Consider the following 25,156-nt stretch of genomic DNA (forward strand, 5'->3'; position numbering starts at 1 on the left):
TCCTGACCTCAGGTGATCCACCCACCTCGGCCTCCCAAAGTGCTGGGATTACAGGCGCGAGCCACCATGCCTGTCTAGTACATACAACTTTAATTCAACTTTGTGTTTTATTTTGGACACGTATATGGAAGAATAATTCCAGAAGTATCATGCAATGGTAGCCAAGGCACAGGTCCTGTCTTTAAGCAGTTTATGGTACAGTGGGGAAGAATGGTGGTAAAAACACAAAATATCTCCCATGCAAATGACCTAACTCTTCGTTAATCAATATCTACATGATCCCACACATCTACTTCTCCATCTTCATCTCTGTAGGACTAGATATTTGATAGTTACTACTTTCCCAATGCTAACTTCATTTATCCTGTCACATTTTGTTTGTTTCAGTTTTTACTTTTTTGTTTGTTTGTGTTTTGTTTTGTTTAGAGACAGGGTCTCAGTCTGTCACTCAGGCTAGAGTACACTGCCATAATTAAAGCTCACTGCAGCCTGGAACTTCTGGGCACAAGTCCTCCTCCCTCAACAACCTCCTAAGTGGTTAGGACTACAGGCATGTGTCACTACATCTGGCTAATTTTTAAACTATTTTTTGTAGAGACAGGGTCTTGCTATGTTGCCCAGGCATATCTGGAACTCCTGGGCACAACCAATCCACCCACCTCAGCATCCCAAAGTGCTGCAATTACAGGCATTAGCCACCTTGCCCAGCCTGATTTTGTTTTTAATGTATTTCACGGTCACATTCGTTGAAACTTACTTCTCCTTTATTATCTTATATTTCAGTACTTTTCAACATTCTGTTTGGATAACATCACTTATCTGGTGCCATATACTTAAATCATAGTCTGAATTATTCCCAAGAATTCAGCATTACCAGTGTTCTAATGACTCCTAAAGCTACATTCTTCTGCTTATTTATACTCACAAATTTCAGATCTATATCCTGTTAAATATCACTTGCATTTTTCAAAGATACCTTAAGTACAGCATGTCTTAACCAGAATCATTCCAATGAAAATGTGCTGCTCTTTCCACTTTTCCCAGGTTGGCAAATGGTACCACTTTTTCCTCACCCTCTCAGGTAGGTATCCTTGGTACCTCTCACTGTTCTCCACAGTCTTATCCACATTTCTGCTTAGCAAATCCCTACTTTTCCACCCTTCAAAGCATGGCTATGATTTTTTATAACCCCCACTCACGTCCTCCTCTACTTCTTGTAGCATATAATCAATCTCTCCATATAGTGCCTCTCATGCCTTTACTTTTAAACATCTAATCTGCACACGCCATTCTCTCTGACAATATTTAAACGCTTAGTAAACAGAGCCTGTCATTCACCTTTGAGTCCTTCATAAAAATTTGCATAAAATAAATGCTCAATAAATGGTCGTTAAATTTTACTCAATGGATTCTTATAACACTCTACATTCCCTATTCACTGTATAAAATTTCAGCTATAGCTACTATGACCTTTGTCTACAAACGCTGCCTTGGTGAAATGTGGCCTCACAAGGAATTGAAACAATAGGCACAATTCAGCATTGGGCACTAGGGTTCAGAGGAATGCAACCTCAGAAATGCATACCACTCTCAGATCATATAGGGCTTCTGAACTACTTAATTAATGAAGACGCTAAGCACTGCAAAGCAGAAATAAAACCATGGGAGATATATTTTCAAGCAGAAATGAAAAAGATTTTTCAATAGCTGGGTACTATCCTATTGTCTGTTTACTCCCAAAACATACCACCAATCACAGATTTTATTTAAACATATAGTATCAAAAATTAATTTCCTTTAAGATTATCATATGTTAGTAGTTGAAACTCTGTTCTAGAGGAGGAATTTAAATTTGCATGCATTTCAGATATTTTCTCATTCTTATAACGAACTTAACAATTATATTTTCTGGACAATAATGAGAAGACATACATGATAATGAGACTTCATGCCAAAAAATCTACCTGCATATATTAAGTAAAATTTATCAGAGACAAGATTAAAAACAAAGCAACCTACTGTCTATATTTCAGTATAAAGGGATTGTAATATAAATACCTGTATGCTTAATTTGAATCCTGAAATAACAATTACGAAAACAATTTGCAAACTTCACAAAAGAAACAAGTTGCTCTTTTAAATAAATATAATGTAATCCAATCTACTCTACTCCAATGTAATTTAATCATCTATTTAATTTGAGTAATACAACTGGTCTTCTGAAAATAAATAACAATGACTTCAAAAGATTATTTACAGGTTCTTACTGAGTTTGAAAGGTCTTATTTACAGCACACACATTTTTAGTAATTATCCATGTTTATAAGCAGAGAGAAAAGGAAGACACAAAATTAATCTATTTTATAGTTCAGATGTGGATTTAGCTTCTGCTGCCAATTTCATCAAGGCTAAATTTTAGAGTTTTTGAACTAATTGTGTTTAACATTAAAAAATGAAAAAAGGAAAAAGGAAGACATAAAAAGGGAACAATACCTGGACTAGAAAAATAAAACAAATAATCTGAATTTATTTGGCTTCAAATGAAGCCTCCAGACCAGTATAACAATTGTTTTTAAATACATCAAAGATGAATAGGTAAAGGGAGAGGATGTGCAGGAAAAAATCATTTCAAGGCCTTCTTCCCGTCCAACATTTTATTTATAAAATAAAAATTTTCAAAACTTGCGTTTATAATTGTTTCTTCCATATAATTTTCCTTTCCCCCTCTGTACCTCACACCACTCTGAACTTCTCTAATGAGCTTACTACTTTTTTCATTATAATTAATTTACTGTGATCAAGGTTGTATCTCCCAAACATAAAAACTTCCATCTTAAAGGCAGAGATTCTTTCTCCGTTACTTAAATTTCCTCAGAAAGCCTTGGTCATATTTTATTTTCAGTGTCCGTTTGTTGAATCAAAATGAATAACCACAGCTTTGACACTGTATAATTACCCCATGAAACAAGAGACACCTATTATTCTCCTTTGTTTTATTTGCAAAGCAAAAACTACTTTACTTACTAAAAACCTGCAAGAGAAGAGGTAACAATGGAGGTGTTTTACCTTAGAAGAGGAATATTGAGTTAAAATGACGTTTCAGTAGGTGGGCTAACCTCCCAGGTTAAGAGTACTAACTTACTGGGCAGGGTGGCTCATGTCTATAATTCTGGCACTTTGCGGGGCCGAGACAGAATAATCGCTTGATTCCAGGAGTTTGAGACCAGCCTTGGCAACATAGTGAGACTTTGTCTCTACAAAAAAATAAACAAAATTACAGGCATGGTGTTGCATGCCTGTAACCCCAGCTACTTAGTAGGCTAAGGTGAGAGAATCGCTTGAGCCGGGGAGGTCGAGGCTACAGTGCGACAAGAATGTGCCATCGCACTCCAGCCAGGGCTACAGAGCAAGACCATATATATATATACACACACACACACACACACACACACACACAAATACACACACACACACGTATATACACACACACACACACATATATATATATATTATATATATAAAGGGACTACTATACTTAAATTCACTTGAACAGTCCAGAGTTCCTTTACCAAATAGAAGATGCTTAAGAGTGTTTGTTATGTTTTAGCAGCACAAGGCTTTTTATACATAAACCTGGCAATAATATCAGAGGAAGGATAGAATTATATATAATCTATAAGCAAAAAGAATTCAAAGACTGAAATAATACCTTAACTAAATAAGGAACCAAAACAATCAAATGTATTATCAACAAGTGCTGAAATTCACACAAGCAAATGCTTTGGGAGTCTGGAGGCAAGAAAACCACGAACTGACCTCCAAAGTCACTTTGAGATTTCATGAGCGCCCATTCCCTCCTCAGATGTCATAAGGGTTCAGCAAAGTCATCTAGTTTAAAAGGATCAAATTAGAATAAAAAGGGGAATACGGCCACACATTTTATCAGAGTTAATTATTAATATTGAGATTAGAAAAGAAAGGACTGAGAATCTGGTAAGCATACTAATTGGACATTATTTTCAGCTCATTTTCCCTGTTAATGTGAATAATTTGCAGCAGTTTAAAGAGAGGTGCAATTTAAAGGGGGGTGAAGAATAATGCATTCAACTAGAACACTTAAAAAAAGAGAAAAGAACGTAGAGAGATCACGACATCTCCCTACCTTGAATGACAGAGAACACAAAGAGTGGGATGATTTGATGCCAAGAGATAGAAGACTTCCTTCCCCTCATTTTAGGTCTTTGCTATATTTATAAGTCACTACTCACGAGTACTACCCTATGGTACTCCACACAAAAGTCAAAAAATTAACTGGAAAATATTTAAGGTGAGAGTATATACTGGTAATTAAAAAATGCTAAATTTGTGAGGCTGAGCATTTTATGAAGTCCTCATGGTTAAGCCATTGTACTATATCAAATCTACCTAAAGTTGGCCAGGTGTGGTGGCTCACACCTGTAATCCCAGCACTTTAGGAGACCGAGGCAGGCAGATCATGGGGTCAGGAGTCGGAGACCATCCTAGCTAACATGGTGAAACTCCGTCTCTACTAAAAACACAAAAAATTAGACAGGTGTGGTGGCAGGCACCTGTAGTCTCAGCTATTTGGGAGGCTGAGGCAGGAGAATGGTGTGAACTCAGGAGGCAGAGCTTGCAGTGAGCCGAGATTGCACCACTGCACTCCAGCCTGGGCAACAGAGGAAGACTCCCTCTCAAAAAAAAAAAAAAAAAAAAAAAAAAATCTACCTGCAGTTAATAATAATCCCAACTATTTATCATTGTTATTTAAATAATAATGGCAAAACATTTTATCAATTAATATAGTGAAAATACAACTTATTACTTATTTATAAATTATCACACATTGTTGTCTTATTTAGTTCCTTCTGCAATCCTATGATTTGCAATTGAACAAAGTGAAACTAAGAGGGGTTAGAAAATAATACTCCTTGTAGGAGGGAAAGCCAGAATTCAAACTGATATCATCAGATTTCAAAGCTTGTTTTGTAAACTAGTAGATTCTACTCACAGCACTGCCGATTATTCTCTAGATTCTTTTAGATTGTACTGTTCCTTTTACCAGACATAGCACACATTTTAATTAGTTGAGATCTGGCTTAGAGACAGTCTCTATAATCCCTCTCTCTATATATTACTATGAAGAAATCAAAGTGAATAGTACCCTCCCAAAGTGGTGGCATACAGACTTTTGAAGGATACTTGGGAGGTATACAGCCACGTCACAATTGACAGGAAAAATGAAAAAAATGCAGCCTCAGTCAGACACTGGCAATTAGGGTGACATAGAGAAATGCAAAACTATGAAAATGAATCCTTAGCAAGGAATGTTAGTCTCTTCCTGCAGAAGACGAAAAAAGGTATGACAAGTATTTGGTTTTTTAGGTATTGTGCTTATGCCATTAAAAAGTATATGAGAATCTATGGAAAGATGGAAGAGGCAGCCTTGCTAGAGAAGTTTGCTCAATCTACATGAAATCAGCACAAACCAATAACTAGACAACTTTGCCTGACAGATGCCTGCTTGAAAATTGGGTAAACAGGAGAAAAGGAGAGATAAAGAGGAGGTCCTTTATCTCCTACAAAGATATGCATTTAGTTTCTAGTCCCATTACACTTGGCCATTAAAAATTAGTGGCTTATTCCCAGTGATATTTCAAATACACTGTCTAAAAGCAATATGAAAAGTCCACGGTTTACTGCAGCATGTTTAAATAATCAAGGACAAGGTATAATGCATGTAGAATGAAGAGATGAAGGAAACAGAATGAATCAAACAGTTGAGCTTAGCTTATATAAGTGTGACAAAGTAAGGAAGTTTGGAAAGGGAAAGTTCAAAAATATTCATGTATAAAAGTCAAAAGTATTATTTAAAGATCTGAGAAAATCAAGAGGCATAAAATGAATTAGGGATTTACAGTGGCCAAATTTCTAACCTCATTTAACTTTTTATAAACCTGTTTTATGGATCATCTGCTGTTTTCTTTTTAAATTTAATTTTATGGTGTGATATTTAAGAAAGTCTACCTATAGAAAAGTATATATCATTTCCTATCTTTTTTTTATTTGCACTCTGACCAAAGTTCACACTGCTAAGTAAGAAAATATATGTGCTTATTCTATTGTGAAATGTCTTAATCATAATTAATGTATTTCGAGGGCATTGCACTCAGGGCTTGATCAGATGCAGATGGCTCTTGCATAGTGGGATCTGAAGGAGGCTCCACAGCTGTCTCCCACACTGGCCTACTATGGTGCCAACATTTCCACCCACCTGGCCAGAAATCACACCATTTGATTCAGTCCACTCCTTTGATTTATGTAAAAAATGCATTTTCTACTATTAAAATGCACTTGCTGTGTGGGTTGACAGAAAGGCCCCAGAATCAGTATTGGCCTGCCCACATTAACATACATTGTCAAATTCACTCACTATCTCACTATGAGACAAATGTCTCTATTCTATAGCGTAAAAGATACAAGAAAAATTGAATGTAAGAGAATCACAGATTATTGGACCTGGAACCGAGTAAGATTTCAGAGTTGATTTATTAATGTCCTTAGACAGTAGCCTACCCACACCGATGGCAAAATTGAGATGAGAAGACAAGAGAGGTGTTTTCTATATCTGAGCTTATTAAACACTTAATTATCACAAAGACTTACATAGCAAAGGCAAACTGGCTTTGCGAAGATAATTTAGAGGGGGCTTTGGAAAGATCAAGTAGGCCATGGCATGAAGGACCAGGATAAATACCATAGACCTAAAGAAACTGTTCTATCCCACTCCAAGAGAAAGTCTGAAGAGTACTGCATAATTAAAATAAGAGCAAACTCTTGCATAGTCAATGTTTGCCTTGAATGAGATGGTGCTTTTAAGCCTAATGTTTGAGTTTTACTTGAATTATCAATTCATAGCAATATGCATCAATTATTCTAACATTTTCATTATCAAATGTTTTTATTACCTATTTCCCACCATAAACTCTATACGAATTATTACTTTATTGCTAAATGTATTGTAATGAAATAACAAATAACCAATTACTTCAATGTTTGATTAGATTGATACTAAAGGATTAGCATGAGATTATCATAATGTTGATGATAATTAAAGGCAAAGAAATATATATTAGTAATCTTTGTCACAAATAAATGTATAACTAACAAGGTTTCCTTAAACTATTTTTTAAATGGTATAATTTCTAGTATTACTTTGCAGGGACCTGAGGCATTTTACAGATTTGGAACTTTAAAATGGTGGGTCTCACTCTACATTATTAGATTCTGGTGGTAAGAAATTATGTTTATTCTTATGGTGTATTCTTTTTCCTTAGCTAATAACAGAATAAAATCTCATCCTACATTTGGCAGTTATGTGTTTTAGAATATAGCTTAAAGCTTGTTAAATAGGGCATTAACACACAGGCCCTTGGAATGAAATTGTATTTATCATACTACAGTACAGAAAGAAGATAAAACTTTTGTAAAATGTAAGTACATTTCACTTAAATTTTCCTGTTTCAGTTCCTTCTTTGCATTTGTGAAAACGTATTTTTATCATTAGCTATCCTAACTTATTCCTGGTTTGTAGCATGACATTGGAATTTTGCTTGTTATTGCACTGGAAATTATCTTCTCAACTTTACAATGAAAGTTAATCCCAAACACTTGGTGATAACTGCATTGTTTCACATATGTTAAAATTCCAGAAAAATATTTGAGGTAATAATAATAAGGAACTAACACAGCATCCCAAATGGTATTTTAATGGAAAATCCAAATGAAAATCCAATACAAATCCTGATTAAAACCTAGTCAAGCAAAAAACTACAGATTACCTGGATTCCAATTAAATGTGACAAATGAATACTTGACAGGTTTCAATTCCAATTCTATTTATGTCAGAATGATCCATTAATATTGAAGATGAAATTACCAGAATTTAAGCAATACAATTGCACTTTATGGCTGGATGAGTAGTTTGAAAACATGGACCCAACAAAATTGTTACTCAAAGGTCAACTGCTACAGTTAGATCACCCATAGTGCATCGCATTTCATTCTGTTATTACCTATAGATCAAGGTTAATATGAATCACAGTTAGTAGATGACAAATGGTCACACAAACTCTGAATTTCAAGTGTTGATCATATACAAATTCAGGAAAAATCCATTACATTATCATGGCCCTTGCTTTTAACAGGTCTTAAAAAGTTAGTTATAAAAAAGAATTAAAGGTCGCTTAGAAACCACACCAGACTCCCATCCACATAAGCACACACCACCATACACACAGATAAACATGCCTTTATAGCCATAAGGCAAAATGCCATTTTAACTATGCAAAATTAATCAAGAGGGACATCAGTCATCAGACCCTGATATCATATCTTCTTATCCGAGAACAATGTGGATAAATAATTACTTAGCATAATATAATTTAGCAATACTTTCACTTGGGGTAATTTATGATATATTATATTCTAATATTGGATTTTAATATTCATAGATAAACTTCCAGAAGAAAATCAGTCTTTCTCCTGCATTAATATGCTCTACTTGCATATATATCGGCACTAAAGAAACTGGTATATAACAAAAAGTTAGAGTATCTTATTTTACTCGGGGGTTGAGATGGCAAAAGACATAAATCCATTTCAAGTTTTACTAGGGATAAAATGTGTGTGATTCCTCTTCCTTTCTCTCTGTATAACCATACCGCTCTCTTCATATTTGAAAGAATAACGAAGTTTGGATGAATTTTACCATTCCATTATTTGACACAAATCTATTCCTCAGGCATTTACTTATGACTCAAAATCCAGAAAATAAATCACCAAATTATCTCTGGGAATATAAACAAATGTGGAAAGTCTTATAAGTGCTACTTGCAATCTAAATGTATAACTTAAAGGAAAATGTATACAAGGTCAATTGTGGTAATTATGAGAATCACCTCAAAACAGTATAAAAATACAGAGTATTATGATTTATTTTCCTTCCTTTCTCTCACATAAAAATGAAAAAAACACCTTATATTTAAGTAAGAGGGAAATTCTAATAATATTTATTGTATATTATGGAGAACAAAGTAGTACTATTCTCCTTTGACTCTATTCAGTGATCACTGGAAAGGAGAGGTTTGAAAACGCTTTTCTAAACATCTAGGACAAGAAAAGATAGAGCAAGGTATGTTTCTTTCATTTCCTTTCACTAAGACTGAACAGTTGTACTTGAAGAAATAGTTGCATGACAAAAATGAATAGAAGAAAACAATTAGACAAGACCTTTCTTGGTGACTATTGTTTAGGAATTCTGCACTTATTTAGCTTCCTTCACAGTGGGCCCTGTTCTGATTTATTTATAAGTGCGTTTATTTCGGACAGGATGTTTTAAAATGGTGGTGCAATTTGGGTGAATTTTATCTACAGAGTTATGTTCCTTTATTTGGCATTTCTGTATTTTAGCAAATATTTATCACTTAAATAAAATGGTTTTAATGTCAGCTATTTTATTTTGGTTTTAGACTGACCTTCGCGAGTCAACTTATTACGGCTCACTAGCGTGATTATGTGTGTGGATGTTGTGTTTGCCCCTACCATTTTCCATATGCTCTGCCTCACCAACACTGCCATCCGGCGTGGTCCTTTCATAGTTGTCCTCTGGGAGTGGAAGGGCACCCAGTCTTGGCCCTGAAGAACTCTTACTGCTTGGTGTTTCTGACTCCTCCAGCCCGCTGTCATAGCAACTCTGCAGTGACCCCTGATGTGGGTCCTGAGGCTGACTCACAACAGAAAACGTCACTCTACGAAATGGCTGCAAAAGAAAAGATTCTGAATGTCACTACGATATAAGATTGTAAATGATCTTATTAATAAAAAATACATAAATTACATACATTAAGGTCTACTGGCAACTAATTCAATACAAAATGAATAGATATGTTGAAATCACGTTAGTTAACTATGTATTATCTAAGGCAATGTTTAGAACTTAGATTTTATTATGGTAAAACTGGAAATTCCCTTTCAGAAACAGAAATTTAAAAAACAGTAATTTCACTAAAACACACATTTAAATCTGATATGTTAGTTCCACGTATTCAACCTTTTTCTATTCTAATAGTACTCACTTCAGATATGCTTTCCAGAAAGGGACTCTAAAAAAACAAGGTCAGTGATTTGTGAAGGCAGTAAATATTGAACTAATCCATTGTAAGAAGACTCAATTTTTAAATACTTTGTCCATATGATACAAAGTTATAAAATCAAATGGGATGACAGTTGACTTAAACTATTCAAAGTACAGCTGACAAATAGGAATTTAGATGCAGTGCTAGGAAACAGAAATATGTTTATTACATAATTCCTATAAAAATATTGTCTATTGACCTTGAAACTGTAAGAGTTTTACTGAAATAATAGATAAAAGTATCCCTAAACAGTGAGTAGAAAATAAACTATAAAGTTTAATTGTGTGTTCTTAATATTACTGTTTGTGATTTGTTCCATAAAGTAAAATCATGTACAGACTTTAATTTGTTTCTTAAAAATTTTATGAAACTTTATCCAATTGAACCCCACAATTTACTATGTTACTGACAATGGCTGGACTGAAGATGGAAGGTATTTGCAGATTATCTTAGTTAACCACAAAATAAAATAAAATAAAAAATAGGTTCATTAAAGGAACAAACCAATGCCATGTATTGACAGTGCTACATAAGAATTATAATTTGGGAAAACATATAAAAATGTCCTGCAACGTCAGTCTGAGATTATTCTTGGCAATAGTTGTATCCATAAAGCTGCTGCATGAATTTGAAAAATGTCAGAAGTGTACATATTTTTAAACTTATAACTCAGACTGTTTCTTTTTATTACAAAGTATAAAGTTAATGTTGCCAGAAAACAGTAAAAGGTTACAAAACCTTTTTTGCACCTTTATAACTTGAATGTTCATGATACAAATTACTAATCATGACCTGGACCAGTAGAATTTTAGAAATACTAAGGATTATATGCACATGGTAGGTTATTAATGGGAAAGCTAACAAGAGTTATAACATCTCCCCCAATTTATAAATTGGCTTTGCTAACGACAAACACATGCTTCCATGAAATTTCCCTTTATTTTGTCATAGATGGAAGACTAGCTGAAAATATCGTGAATTGTCAGTATTTTTACCCAGTAGCTCACAATTCATGTACTTATTTGAAGTGTACAATCTTTACAAAGTCTCCCTTTTATTCTGATTCAAAGTCAAAATCAGAATAGCTGAATCTTAATACAAAAGGAAAACATTTAATTCATGTTCTCTTCTTTATAATGTTTCACTGAATTGGAACTGCAGTATTTATAAATAATTACAAATATTTTCAATATACATAGTATGTATGTTATGGATTTAAATTTACTCACAATAAACTTTTTAGAAACATTATTCTTATTTCACTAATGATTCTCATATTTCTTTACAGTAATATAGCTGTGATATTTTACCCCGTATTTAAAAAATATGTATAAAGAAATGTAAATACCTTGTATTTAAAAAATAAAGAAATCAATTTGTACCCTCATTTTTACCTGTGTGTGTGTATTTTCTTTTCTCCCACCCCTCGTCCACCCCACCCACCCCATCCACTCCATCCACCCCACTTCTCACACCTGTGACTGTTTAATGCTTTTGGTCTCACCTTGGAAATGAGACCACTGAGAGTCTCCTAAAACCACATTGTTCTACACACAGAAAATATTCAGTAAATACTTCTGAACAATGAAATTTTAATGACAATGTTGAATTTAGCCAAGAATGCCAAGGGTTATGCAGACATATTATCATTTAAAGACATAGCAATGGATTTAAAAATAAACAAACACATAAAAACAGAAAGGAGGGTCAACTGCTGTTCTTAATTCTATTTTAATGACTTTCAAATCTTTTAGAATATCTTCATTAACACAAGAAGAAAGCTCAAAATGAATACAGAAATACACAAGACATACCAATAAACTTAGAAACAGAAAATAAGAAATGATTAGAAATGGTGTTTCATTTTGATATAAAAGCAGAAAAAAAGAGTGACATTTGGTTGAAATTTGGAATAATTTTGGAAAAATTTTGAAATATGTGCTTAAATGTTTATTCCACCAAAAGTGGATAGGCTAGCAGAGAAACCGGTGATAACTATGTTTATAATGAAAAATGTTAAGAATAAAATAATGTTTTCCCTGTAATGTACTATATAATGACTGCATTTTGTTTTCTTGATTTCCTACCCTATTTTGACTGTGAATATTTAATCTTTATCAGTTATTTTAGAAGTAAAAATTGCATAATTTTAAAATATTGATATCTATTTATATATTAGAAAATATTTAAATTCAATTCTTCCTTTCTGGTATAAAATGCTTTTTGCATTTAAAATAACATCTGAATGAATAAAAATGTAACTGACAATAAATATTTAAAATAAAATGTATCATACAATGGATTATAATATATCACACCTATCAATTTATTCACATTTTAAAATATTTTATTAGAAGAATGTCACAGTAAGATATCAGCATTACATCACTAGCTCTTCAAATTCAGTTTGATAATTTTGAATAATAAGTTTTTTGTGGTCAAGCATTTAAGTTGACAATGTGAACCAAATTAATACAGAAGTCAAAAATATGAAAGAGCTCCCATTGATGCAAGAATTAGGATTTAATTTAAATAGTATATCAGACACACAGAGTTAGATGAAATGAGAGAAAGACAGAGAAAGAAACGACGAGAGAGAGAGTCAGACAGTTGAGTATTGAAAAGATAGCTGTTTTACAGCGAAGGTTATTACACTATATTCATATTATTTATATATTCCAGAAAGATTGACTAAAGCAGAAAAGTAAAGCAGAGTGTCAACTCCTGACAGAGAGAATGAATTTGCATTATATATGTAACTGTCACTTTGTTAATTACTGATACTCTGAAGTAGAATAGCTTACGTGATAATTCTTTAACCTAGATGTGCCTTAGTATCACCCAGAGAACTTGTGGAAAAACCAGATGCCAATATCTGGTCCCAACTTAAACCCAGTGAATCAGCAATCAGGGTGGGATTCAGAGATAGGGAGTTTTTAAAAATCCCCAGCTGATGAAGAGGCACAGAAAGGAATGAGAAACTTTATTGTCAGGAAGAACATAGGTAGAGGTTCAAGAAAGCAATGTGCTCCAGGCAGTTAGCTCGTTCTTTAAGCGTATAAAACAGTTTCCAGGGAGAGTCAGTAGACTCCTGGTTCCATCTTGAGACTTAAAACTATGGTCATAAAGACATTTAGTAAATTGCAGTGTCTGAACTTTGCATTTTTCTGTCTGGGGTGATAAACGATTTTGTGTTCTGTAAATGTAAATTGGTCTATCTAAGAGAAGAGAAAGCAAAGAAAGCAAAAGAGCTTGAGGAAGAGTGTCAGTCTGCCAGCTCTTTGAAATTGTGAAGACAAGCTACAGACTTGAATAAGTACTGCAAGACGGAGATCTTAAAGAAAATTATTCCAAACCCTGTGGATGAGATGTGTGAAAGAATTAAAAAACAGGAGAGTGAAAATCAAATAATTTCTTTAGGTAAGTGAATTATCTAAAGAAAAGGTCAATAATGAAGACATTTTCTGACAGTTCCTTATAAAAGAGGAGGAAGACGAAATGTTGAAGGCAGAAGATTATGCTAGGAGATATAGTATAATGAAATATTTACCTAGCAAGAGGTAAGGCTGAGAGAAGGTGGTGGCAGTGAGAATGGACAGCAAGGCCATTATAAAGAAAGCCCATATATCTGACTGGATTGAGTCATTAATTCACTAGACCTCCATTTATTTCATGCCTATTATGTTCCAGGGTTTTGAGGATGCTCCAACAATGATTCTACACATTTAAGAAACTCAAAAACTTATCAATCCATAAAAGCACAAAAATATAATGTGATCAAGTTTCCAGTAAAATGGAGGCGTAAATAAGATTCTCTAACACTTAGGAATTTAGGGCAGGCACTGCAAAGACAGTGGTTTGTTGGTTGAGATCTCTAAAAGAAATTTGATAGATAATATATATTTGGGGGTTGATTATAGATTCCATATTCCATATTGCTAGAAGCAAGCAATTAAAAAAAAACGGGTGAGGGCCAGGCGCAGTGGCTCACACCTGTAATCACAGCACTTTGGGAGGCTGAGGTGGGCGGATCATGAGGTCAAGAGATTGAGACCATCCTGGCCAACATGGCGAAACCTCGTCTCTACCAAAACTACAAAAATTAGCTGGGCATGGCAATAAGTGACTATAATCCCAGCTACTCAGGAAGCTGAGGCAGGAGAATCGCTTGAACCCTGGAGACAGAGGTTGCAGTGAGCCGAGATCGCGCCACCGCACTCCAGCCTGGTGACAGAGCGAGACTCCGTCTCAAAAACAATAACAACAACAACAAAAAGATGAGAATGAAAAGCAGGTCACTTTCAAAACTCAGAAGTCAAGGAAACATAACATTTCCAGAAAGGCCATCCTATGTGATCAAAAGCATCAGAGACATCAAGAAGGATGCTGACTACCACATGCCCATTGGATTTATCCTTTAGAAGGCCATTGTGGCTATAGTATCTCTAAACTCTGGGGAACAATTGTAGGTTGGACCAAAAGAAGCAGAAGATTGGCTTGTCAGTAAATGGAGAAATAGAGAAAGCGGGAATGCACTACTACTCTTAAATATATGACAAGAGAGAGAAAAAGGGTAGAAGTTAAAACAAGATTTCTGTAAAATGTTTGATTTATTGATCTACATTTTTGTCTTTCTTCATTGGCACTGAAGAAGGTTTGCTTGAAAATAAATATTTGGAGACGTAAACAAAAAGGGGTGCTCGATAAGAGAAGATGGGAGCAGAATGAAAGAGAGCAAAGAAGACAAGCTAGCTAGAATTAAGAGAGAAGGCCGGGCGCGGTGGCTCAAGCCTGTAATCCCAGCACTTTGGGAGGCCGAGACGGGCGGATCACGAGGTCAGGAGATCGAGACCATCCTGGCTAATACGGTGAAACCCCGTCTCTACTAAAAAATACCAAAAAAAAAAAAAAAAAAAAAACTAGCCGGGCGACGAGGCGGGCGCCTGTAGTCCCAGCTACTCGGGAGGCTGAGGCAGGAGAATGGCGTAAACCCGGGCGGCGGAGCTTGCAGTGAGCTGAGATCCCGCCACTGCACACCAGCCTGGGCAGCAGAGCAAGACTCCGTCTCAAAAAAAAAAAAAAAGAATAAAGAGAGAAATAAAATCAAAATAATTATAAAAACATTGAAATGTTTCGAGGAATTTTGTTAATGGGGTATGTGGATGTATGTGTGTTTAATGGGAAAGAAACAGTGCACAAAAAATAACAGAACAAGAAAATAATTCTATTCCAAGAAACCCTATGGGACCTGGAGGACAAGTCAGCTGATCTTCGGTTATTGTGCCTTAGACTCAGGGTCTGTACAATGGAGATAATAGCACCTGCCCCTTGCTAACTTAAATACTCTCAGAATTAATGAGATAGTAGTATACCTCAGGCCACAGCTATATAACTAGAGTTATCTCCCATTGTTTTGATGCTTTTTAAGAAAATATAGAGCTAGCCAAGTAAAGTTTCTAAATAGAATTTCTAAAATCCACACAAAATTTCAAACCTAATTATCCTATTAAAGTGCTAAAATTTTATTTTTCTAAACGCAAATTATTTGTACTGCAAATATGTACATACAATAATACTCAACATTTTTAAAAGCGATTTAAATCTAATCATTCATTAAGCATGAATATTTCTCTATTCAGTTATTTTTGAATGGTATTTATCAACTATTTTTTTCTCCATTATGACATACTAGAGACTTTCACTTGAGGACATATCCTACTACAGGTACTACTCGGACATTTTAGGGTTTGTTACAAATATATTCAAAGGTAAACTCCAGATAATGTACAATCCCTGGAGCATTGTATGTACCATCATTCTCCCTCTAAGCCTCCAGCTAATGGAAATGCATTAGAGCTGACGCTGTTTTAAACTACCATATACTTACTCCTTATTTAATTTTATTCACTTTATTTTCTGGAAATCTAGAGGTCCCATGAGTAGGCAAAAGTGTTAAGGGAGAGGTCCTCTATCTGCCATGCTTGCTCTTCTGCTGTTGGAAAGCCTGAACATGGTGGCCTCTTCATATCCTCCCCTCTGCCCTAAAATGTGAGTGAGACCAGAGGAAGGGATGTGCGATTACAGTGATCATTTCTGAATGAAATTAATCTCAGAAACTTAAAAGGACAAACATAGCAAATAAGGATTTATTAAATTGACTGCTGTGGGGTGTACTATGTGACATATCCAGTAAATGCATTTGTATTGGATAGCTTTGTTTTCTGAAAAATATAAACAGATGCTAAAATGGACATATTGGTGAAATTGGGATCAAGAGAAAGACTGCCTGCTTAGATAAAGAGAGGAATTAGAATCCATCTGGATTACAGAAAGAAGGCTTCTGTTCTAATGACATTATTGCAAAGGATAAGGCACTCATGAAGGGAAAATGAGGTGAGCATTTGATTCATTATTCCCTTTCCTAAAATTGCATCTCTATGATTGATAACATAAAGCACCTAACAATCACCCTAAATCTAGGCAGTTGACAGATTCAGAGATGACATGAGAAGCTCTCAAAAACTGTACCTTTTTTTCAAAAATAAACTAGCAGCCAAATTCTATCCCGCTCTCCACCCAGAGAGTTCAAGGAAAGTTAAGTCCACATATTTCAAATTCACTAGAAGACTGAAACAGTTTTCAAAAAAGTCCACATTTTTAAATCTCTAGAAAGCAGAAGTCAAATTGTACTATAATAATTTATTTACTTTTTATTTTGCTTTGTGAATTCATTTTTATTTTTTTAATGTCAAAGAACCATGTAACCATCCTCCCTTTTTGAAAGTATTGATGTAGTGACATTTACTACTTATAATCTGCACATTTGAGGAAGTTAATTTTGAAATTCACATTATTATTAATGTTATTAATATTCTATTACTAATGTATTCTGCTTTCAGAATACAATAATTGCAAAATATGTATTACCTATTTGGTATTACAGGTGTTACCTATTTGGAAAAATATTTGTTCAAAAGTTCACGTATAGTTTCCAAGAGGAGCAATAGAGACCAGAAGAATATTTACAAATATATATAATAATAATATTAAAACATTTCTTTTTATCCATCCTGATTATATTAATTAGAAAGTAACCATCACATCATAAAAGCAAACATTATGTTCCACAATCAGACATATTAAAAATGTGCCTTTCATCTACTAAGCAAAATTTTCTAAGTTACAACCTGTACACAATAGTTACAGTAAAACAGAAAATATAGCACAAGGCTAAGAGTGCAGATGCTTCCCCTTGGAGTCCATTTTTTATAACCTAGCGACACTACCTTTATGGGGATTTTATTGGCAAAAGGATAGGACCCTAAGGATGCCATCTATTGGAAAGAACCCCAGGTTAAATCTCTTTCCTTATTGAATACTGCTCTTTGTCTTACAGACAACTTTATTGGGAACTTTAAATCTGCACCTTCCTTTTTAGCTTCAGTAGTTTCTCCATAAATCGTCTCCTTATCTGGAACTCACATACAGCTGTCTCAGTCACATCAATTATTTCTGAATGGGCTGAAAAGCCTTTTTTATTTTTTCCAATTCACTTAGTTATGTCCATCAAACAGACTTCTAATGACTCTCTTTGTCAGTCATAAAGCACTGAAACAGTCATGGAGCAGAACATTGCACTATTATAAGGAGTGCTGCATTTCATTTTTAAAGAGCGGCTAAGGCTGTGAGATCTTTCCTTGCAAGTGAACAGGCACTGATTAATCTGCAAACAGTCTCAACCAGTGTCAGTGGCTACTGAACAAACATATTTAGGATTCTATAGTGCATTAGTTGGAGTATATCTGGCAGAACTCTCAAACAAACTTTAATCAGGCCTTTAAACTTTTTAAGGGTGTTTTCCTTTGCTAATATTTCAAGATCCCTCCATACTTCAAACTCTCTTTCTTTCTTTCAAGTCAATAGCAGATGAAAGGATATTAACAAGATACATGTTGAGACATTTGGATTAGTTAATCAAAACTCTCATTTGCAGCAGAAGTTAAATAACTGTATTTCCTTTGACTTGCATGCAATTACATATTTGACATTATTATTTATATTTATATTTTAGAAATTAAGAGTGTAAGTGATTACTATAATTCTTAGTCCAGTAGATTACAAACTATTTAATTATTGCAACAAAACAATGATGTTAATTTTTTTTTTTTTTTTAAAGCAGCTACTCTGTGCCAGGAAAATGCTATTCATTTCATTGATGTTGTCACTTTTCATGCTATACTTATGTGGATCATATTAATATTCTGATTTTGCAAATGAGAAGAAAATATAATGAATTTCAATATTCAGACTAATGCAAGAACTACTCTGGCTTAAAAATGCAAATCGGCTTCTTGGGTTTTTACCCGCACTAATGAAAAATGTCAGGAAACAGAATAGCCAAAGCCTAAAACTCTTGGTTAATATAGACAATTATTTTTCTGAAAACTTCTAAAAAAGATATTATATTCTAAAACACAAATTGCGGGCACTGTATATTGCTGACACAATCATTCAATCTAGGTTTTGCTCTTTATTGCTGGGTTATTTTAAACCTAGTCAAGAGTTTGGCAAACTTTTTTTGTAATATGCCAGAAAGTAAGTATTTCAGGCTTTGTGAGCATAGGTCTCTGCCACAGCTACTCAACTGTGTCAGTGGAGTATAAAAATAGCCATAGAACATCTGTAAATAAATGGACATGGTTATGTTCCAGTAGTTTTTTTTTTTTTTTTTTTGGAGAGTTTTTTTATGTACTTTAAGTTCTGGGATACATGTGCAGAAAGTGCAGGTTTGTTACATAGGTATGTACATGCCATGGTGATTTGCGGCACCCATCAACCCGTCATCTACATTAGGTCTTTCTCCTAATGCTATCCCTCCCCTTGCCCCCCAACCCCCAAAAGGCCCTGGTGGGTGATGTTCCCCTTCCTGTGCTCATGTATTCTCATTGTTCAACTCCTACTTGTGAGTGAGAACATGCAGCGTCTGGTTTTCTGTTCCTTTGTTAGTTTGCTGACAAGGATGGTTTCCAACTTCATCCATGTCCATACAAATGACATGAAGTCATTCTTTTTATGGCTGCATAGTATTCTATGGTATATATGTGCCACATTTTCTTTATCCAGTCTAATATTGATGGGCATTTGAACTGGTTCCAAGTCTTTGCTATTGTGAATAGTGTTGCAATAAACATACATGTGCATGTGTCTTTATAGCAGCATGATTTATAATCCTTTGGGTATATACCCAGTCTTGGGATTGCTGGATCGAATAGTAGTTCTAGTGCTAGATCCTCAAGGAATCGCCACACTGTCTTCCACAATGGTTGAACCAATTTACACTCCCATGAACAGTGTAAAAGCTTTTCTATTTCTCCACATCCTCTCCAGCTTCTGTTGTTTCCTGACTTTTTAATGATTGCCATTCTAACTGATGTGAGATGGTATCTCATTGTGCTTTTGATTTGCATTTCTCTAATGACCAGTGATGATGGGCTTTTTTTCATATGTTTGTTGGATGCATAAAAATGTCTTCATTTGAAAACTGTTCATATCCTTTGCCCACTTTTTGAGGCGGTTGCATTTTCTTAGGAATTTAAGTTTCTTGTAGATTCTGGATATTAGCCCTTTGTCAGATGGATAAAATGAAAAAGTTTTCTCCCATTCTGTAGTTTGCCTGTTCACTCTGACAGTTTCTTCTGCTGTGCAGAAGCTCTTCAATTAGATACCATTTGTCAATTTTGGCTTTTGTTGCAATTGCTTTTGGTGTTTTAGTCGTGAAGTCTTTGCCCATGCTTATGTCCTGAATGGTATTGCCTAGGTTTTCTTCTAGGGTTTTTATGGTTTTAGGTCTTACATTTAAATCTTTAATCCATCTTGAGTTAATTTTTGTATAAGGTGTAGGGAAGGGGTCCAGTTTCAGTTTTCTCCATATGGCTAGCCAGTTTTCCCAACACCATTTATTGAACAGGGAATCCTTTCCCCATTGCTTGTTTTTGTCTGGTTTGCCAAAGCTCAGATGGTTGCAGATGTGTTGTGTTATTTCTGAGGTATTTGCTCTGTTCCATTGGTCTACATATTTGTTTTGGTACCAGTACCATGTGGTTTTGGTTACTGTAGCCTTATAGTATAGTTTGAAGTCAGGTAGCGTGATGCCTCCAGCTTTGTTCTTTTTGTTTAGGATTATCTTGGCTATATGGGCTCTTTTTTGGTCCCATATGAAATTTAAAGTATTTTTTTCTAATTTTGTGAAGAAAGTCAATGGTAGCTTGCTGGGAATAGCATTGAATCTATAAATTACTTTGGTCAGTATGGACATGTTCACAATATTGATTCATCCTATCCATTAGCGTGGAATGTTTTTCCATTTGTTTGTGTTCTCTCTTATTTCCTTGAGCAGTGGTTTCTAGTTCTCCTTGAAGAAGTCCTTCACATCCTTTGTAAGTTATATTCCTAAGTATTTTATTCTCTTTGAAGCAATTGTGAATGGGAGTTTGCTCATGATTTGGCTGTTTGTCTATTATTGGTGTATAGGAATGCTTGTGATTTTTGCACATTGATTTTGTATCCTGAGACTGCTGAAATTGCTTATCAACTTAAGGAGCTTTTAGGCTGAGAAGATGGGTTTTCTAAACATGCAATCATGTCATCTGTAAACAGAGATAATTTGGCTTCCTCTCTTCCTATCTGAATACCCTTTATTTCTTTCTCTCACCTGATTGCCTTGTTCAGAACTTCCAATGCTATGTTGAATAGGAGTGGTGACAGAGGGCATCCTTGTCTTATGCCATTTTTCAAATGGAATGATTCCAGCTTTTGCCCATTCAGTATGATATTGGCTGTGGGTTTGTCATAAATAGCTCTTATTATTTTGAGATATGTTCCATCAATACCTAGTTTATTGAGTGTTTTTAGCATGAAGGGGTGTTGAATTTTATCTAAGGCCTTTTTTGCATCTTTTGAGATAATCATGTGGTTTTTGTCATTGGTTCTGTTTATCTGATAGATTACATTTATTTATTTGCACATTTTGAACCAGCCTTGCATCCTACGGATGAAGCCAACTTGATCGTGGTGAATAAGCTTTTTGATATGCTACTGGATTCAGTTTGCCAGTATGTTATCAAGGATTTTCACATGGATGTTCATCAGGGATATTTGCCTGAAATTTTCTTTTTTGTTGTATCTCTGCCAGCTTTTGGTATCAGGATTATGCTGGCCTCATGAAATGAGTTAGGGAGGAGTCTCTCTTTTTCTATTGTTTGTAATAGTTTCAGAAGGAATGGTACCAGCTCCTCTTTGTATCTGTGGTAGAATTTGGCTGTGAATCCGTCTGGTCCTGTGCTTTTTTTTTTGATTGGTAGGCTATTAATTACTGCCTCAATTTCAGAACTTGTTACTGGTCTATTCAGGGGTTCAACTTCTTCCTGGTTTAGTCTTGGGCGGGTGTATGTGTCCAGAAATGTATCAGTTTCTCCTAGATTTTCTGGTTGATTTAGTCTTTGTTGTGCGATATTCTGAGACACAAATACTGTAAACTCCTCATTCCCACATTTTTTCCACCTTATGGCTAATTATATTAAAGGATGCTATCCTAATTTCTTATCTCTGTATATTTTCTAATTAATCTATATCACCCTAGCATTGGGCATTTGTGCTTTCACTTTTTTCTTCATTGCAATTTTTAATCAATGTACTCCATAGGGGACTGTTTAATTAGGAAGCCCATTTCTTTTTTTTTTTTTCTTTTCTTTTCTTTTTTAAATTATACCTTAAGTTCTAGGGTACATGTGCACAACGTACAGGTTTGTTACATAGGTATACACGTGCCAAGTTGATTTGCTGCACCCATCAACTCGTCATTTACATTAGGTGTTTCTCCTAAAGCTATCCCTCCCCTAGCCTCCCCACCCCTCGAACAGCCCTGGTGTGTGGTGTTCCCTGTCCTGTGTCCATGTGTTCTAACTGTTTAACTCCCATCTATAAGTGAGAACATGCGGTGTTTGGTTTTCCGTCCTTGTGATAGTTTGCTTAGAATGATGGATTCCAGCTTCATCCATGTCCCTGCAAAGGACATGAACTCATTCTTTTTTATGGCTGCATAGTATTCCATGGTGTATATGTGCCACATTTTCTTAATCAAGTCTATCATTGTTGGGCATTTGAGTGGTTTCAAGTTTTTGCTATTGTGAATAGTGCTGCAATAAACATACATGTACATATGTCTTTATCATACCATGATTTATAATCCTTTGGGTATATGCCCAGTAATGAGATTGCTGGGTCAAATGGTAATTCTAGTTCTAGATCCTTGAGGAAGTACCACACTGTCTTCCACAATGGTTGAACTAATTTACACTCTCACCAACAGTGTAAAAGCATTCCTATGACTCTACATCCTCTCCAGTATCTGTTGTTTCCTGACTTTTTAATGATCGCCATTCTAACTGGTGTAAGATGGTATCTCATTGTGGTTTTAATTTGCATTTCTCTGATGACCAGTGATGATGAGCATTTTTGCATATGTCTGTTGGCTGAATAAATGTCTTCTTTTGAAAAATGTCTGTTCATATTCTTTGCCCAGTTTTTGATGGGGTTGTTTTCATATTCTTTGCCCAGTTTTTGATGGGGTTGTTTTTTTTCTTGTAAAATTGTTTAAGTTATTTGTAGATTCTGGATATTAGCCCGTTGTCAGATGGGTAGATTGCAAACGTGTTCTCCCATTCTGTAGGCTGTCTGTTCGCTCTGAAGATAGTTTCTTTTGCTGTGCAGAAGCTCTTCAGTTCATCATATCCCATTTGTCTATTTTGGCTTTTGTTGCCAAGGAAGCCCATTCCTTTAACTCCCTTACTGGAGGTCTCCACAGCCCAGTATTTTCATCTTCATACGCTGTTGCTGAGAAGTCCATAGACAGGTCATCAGCTTGAATCTCAGTTTAATAATGTTTTTCCTTGCATCTGGATCCCCAACAATGCACGTTTTAGAAATTATTGCTAGGACCATAATCTGCTTTATTTTATTTTATTTTGTTTTTATTTTATTTTTTGAGACCGAGTCTCGCTCTGTCACTCAGGCTAGAGTGCAGTGGCATGATCTCAGCTCACTGAAACCTCCTCCTCCCAGGTTCAAATGATTCTCCTACCTCAGCCTCCCAAGTAGATGGGATTACAGGCACAGGCCACCATGCCCAGCTAATGTTTGTATTTTTAGTAGGTACAGGGTTTTGCGATATTGGCCAACCTGGTCTCAAGCTCCTGACCTCAGGTGATCCTCCTGCCTTGGCCTCCCTAACTGCTGGAATTACAGGTGTGAGCCACAGTGCCCGGTCCATAATCTACTTATTTTTAATTACTTAAAATGTAAAATTCAAGATGCTATATAACAGCACTTTTCTAACATACCAAATTATTGGAAAGTGTAGCTGCTATTGAGCCAAATAGATCTCATTGTTTCAACATTTATAGTTCTTCAGTTGTATTAAAATTTTTATACATTATTGTGGACTTTTCAACTATACTGTACAGTCCTTATAGAGAGCATTTATCCATTATACCAGTGTTTCAATGACAGTATCTTAAAAATTGTTTTACACAATTGCTAGGTATTAACATGTTTTAATATGTCTTGTTCTTTTTAGAAATAACTGAATTAGGGGTTTGGGGGACTTGTATTCAAATAGTGGTTTTGATATTGTGTGAAATATGGAACAACACCTAATCTTTCAGCATTAATACCTTCAACTTTAAAAGGAGGGACTTTTAGTAGTTGGTATTTAATATTATTTTCAGTTGTTTAATTCTCTTAAACCATATGACTTTGAAACTGTAAGAGTACATGGGTTGGATTAGTGACTAAATGGTTGAAATCAATGATTTCGGAGTAGACTTTGTTCACGTATTAAGAAACTCCTTAGTATACTGCCTGGCTTTGAAAATCCATCTTGGATTAATGCATTTTGAATATCACAAAATATGCATTAATATTCAAACATTTTAGTTAATTAACTTAATGAAAAGTAGCAAAAATGGCAAGGTTTCTTTAAGCTTAACATCTTTGTGAAAAAGCAAAGACATCCCCAAAGATCAGTTCCTTGGAATATGTTTGTCTAAATCTTCCCTACCTCTGAAACCATCTCTTCTGTGATTTCTTCTATGCCTCAGCCTCAGAAAAATATTGAATTCCTACTGTGTGTAAAAGGCTGTGAGATCACATTCATATCTAAAATGTATAATTCTAATAGCAGAGGATAGCAAGGCTGCTATAAAATAGAACAGAGAAAGCATGCTGAACCACAATTGGATTTCACCTTCCAATTTATTTGAGTCAAGCCCTTGTAAGTCTCTATGATTACACCCACAGAAAGACAGGAAGACAGAGGGAGTCCTAGTTAGAAAAAGAGAATATTGACAAGCAACTAATGCGAAAAATACTATCTTCACAAAGACATGCAATCCAACAAAGACTTATTAAGCACTTGCTTTGTGCCTACCACTGTGCCAAAAAATCTACATGCTGCAAATTCAGGCATTAAACCCAGTTGGGCAAAGTGTGGATGAATCGTACAAAAGCATTCAGAGAATACAAGCAAAGATTTCTTTTATTTTTATGTTTTTTTTTTTTTTTCATTTTCTCATTGTGATAATCATCAAAAGCTCAGTTCACATGCTGCTCTGTTGCTTTGCATGACTACCCTACACACCCATGGAGTTCCAGACGCAGCTGAATGAGGTCGATAAACCTAGAGGGTAATTTACACAGTTGGAGTTAGTCTGCAGCAGTTCAAGGGAGCAATGCTGAAGAGCCAAGTGGAACTCCAGTAATATGTAAAACACTGAAAATGAACAAATAAACAAGGACAAAAAAACCAGCTTTAAAAAGCTACCTCCTAAAATGCACAGAAGCACAGATAGCGGACTACATCAGGAGCATTGGAATCATTTCTCCCA

The 25,156-nt window shown here is 35.1% G+C and overlaps 1 protein-coding gene across 2 annotated transcripts in view; it reads right to left on the reverse strand.

The window, feature by feature from the left end:
• PCDH7 (protocadherin 7) overlaps nucleotides 1-25,156 on the reverse strand; it is a 429,792-nt gene that overhangs the window by 218,519 nt on the left and 186,117 nt on the right. The window contains exon 2 of one of the 2 annotated variants that reach the window (XM_023223064.3): nucleotides 9,646-9,838. In XM_023223064.3, the coding sequence (XP_023078832.1) occupies nucleotides 9,646-9,838 (193 nt within the window). Of the gene's footprint in view, nucleotides 1-9,621; nucleotides 9,839-25,156 lie in introns of both variants that reach the window. The other variant, XM_023223063.3, reaches the window with a different exon arrangement.

This window comes from Piliocolobus tephrosceles, chromosome 3 (genome assembly GCF_002776525.5).
Source record: "Piliocolobus tephrosceles isolate RC106 chromosome 3, ASM277652v3, whole genome shotgun sequence".
Taxonomy (NCBI): Eukaryota; Metazoa; Chordata; class Mammalia; order Primates; family Cercopithecidae; genus Piliocolobus; species Piliocolobus tephrosceles.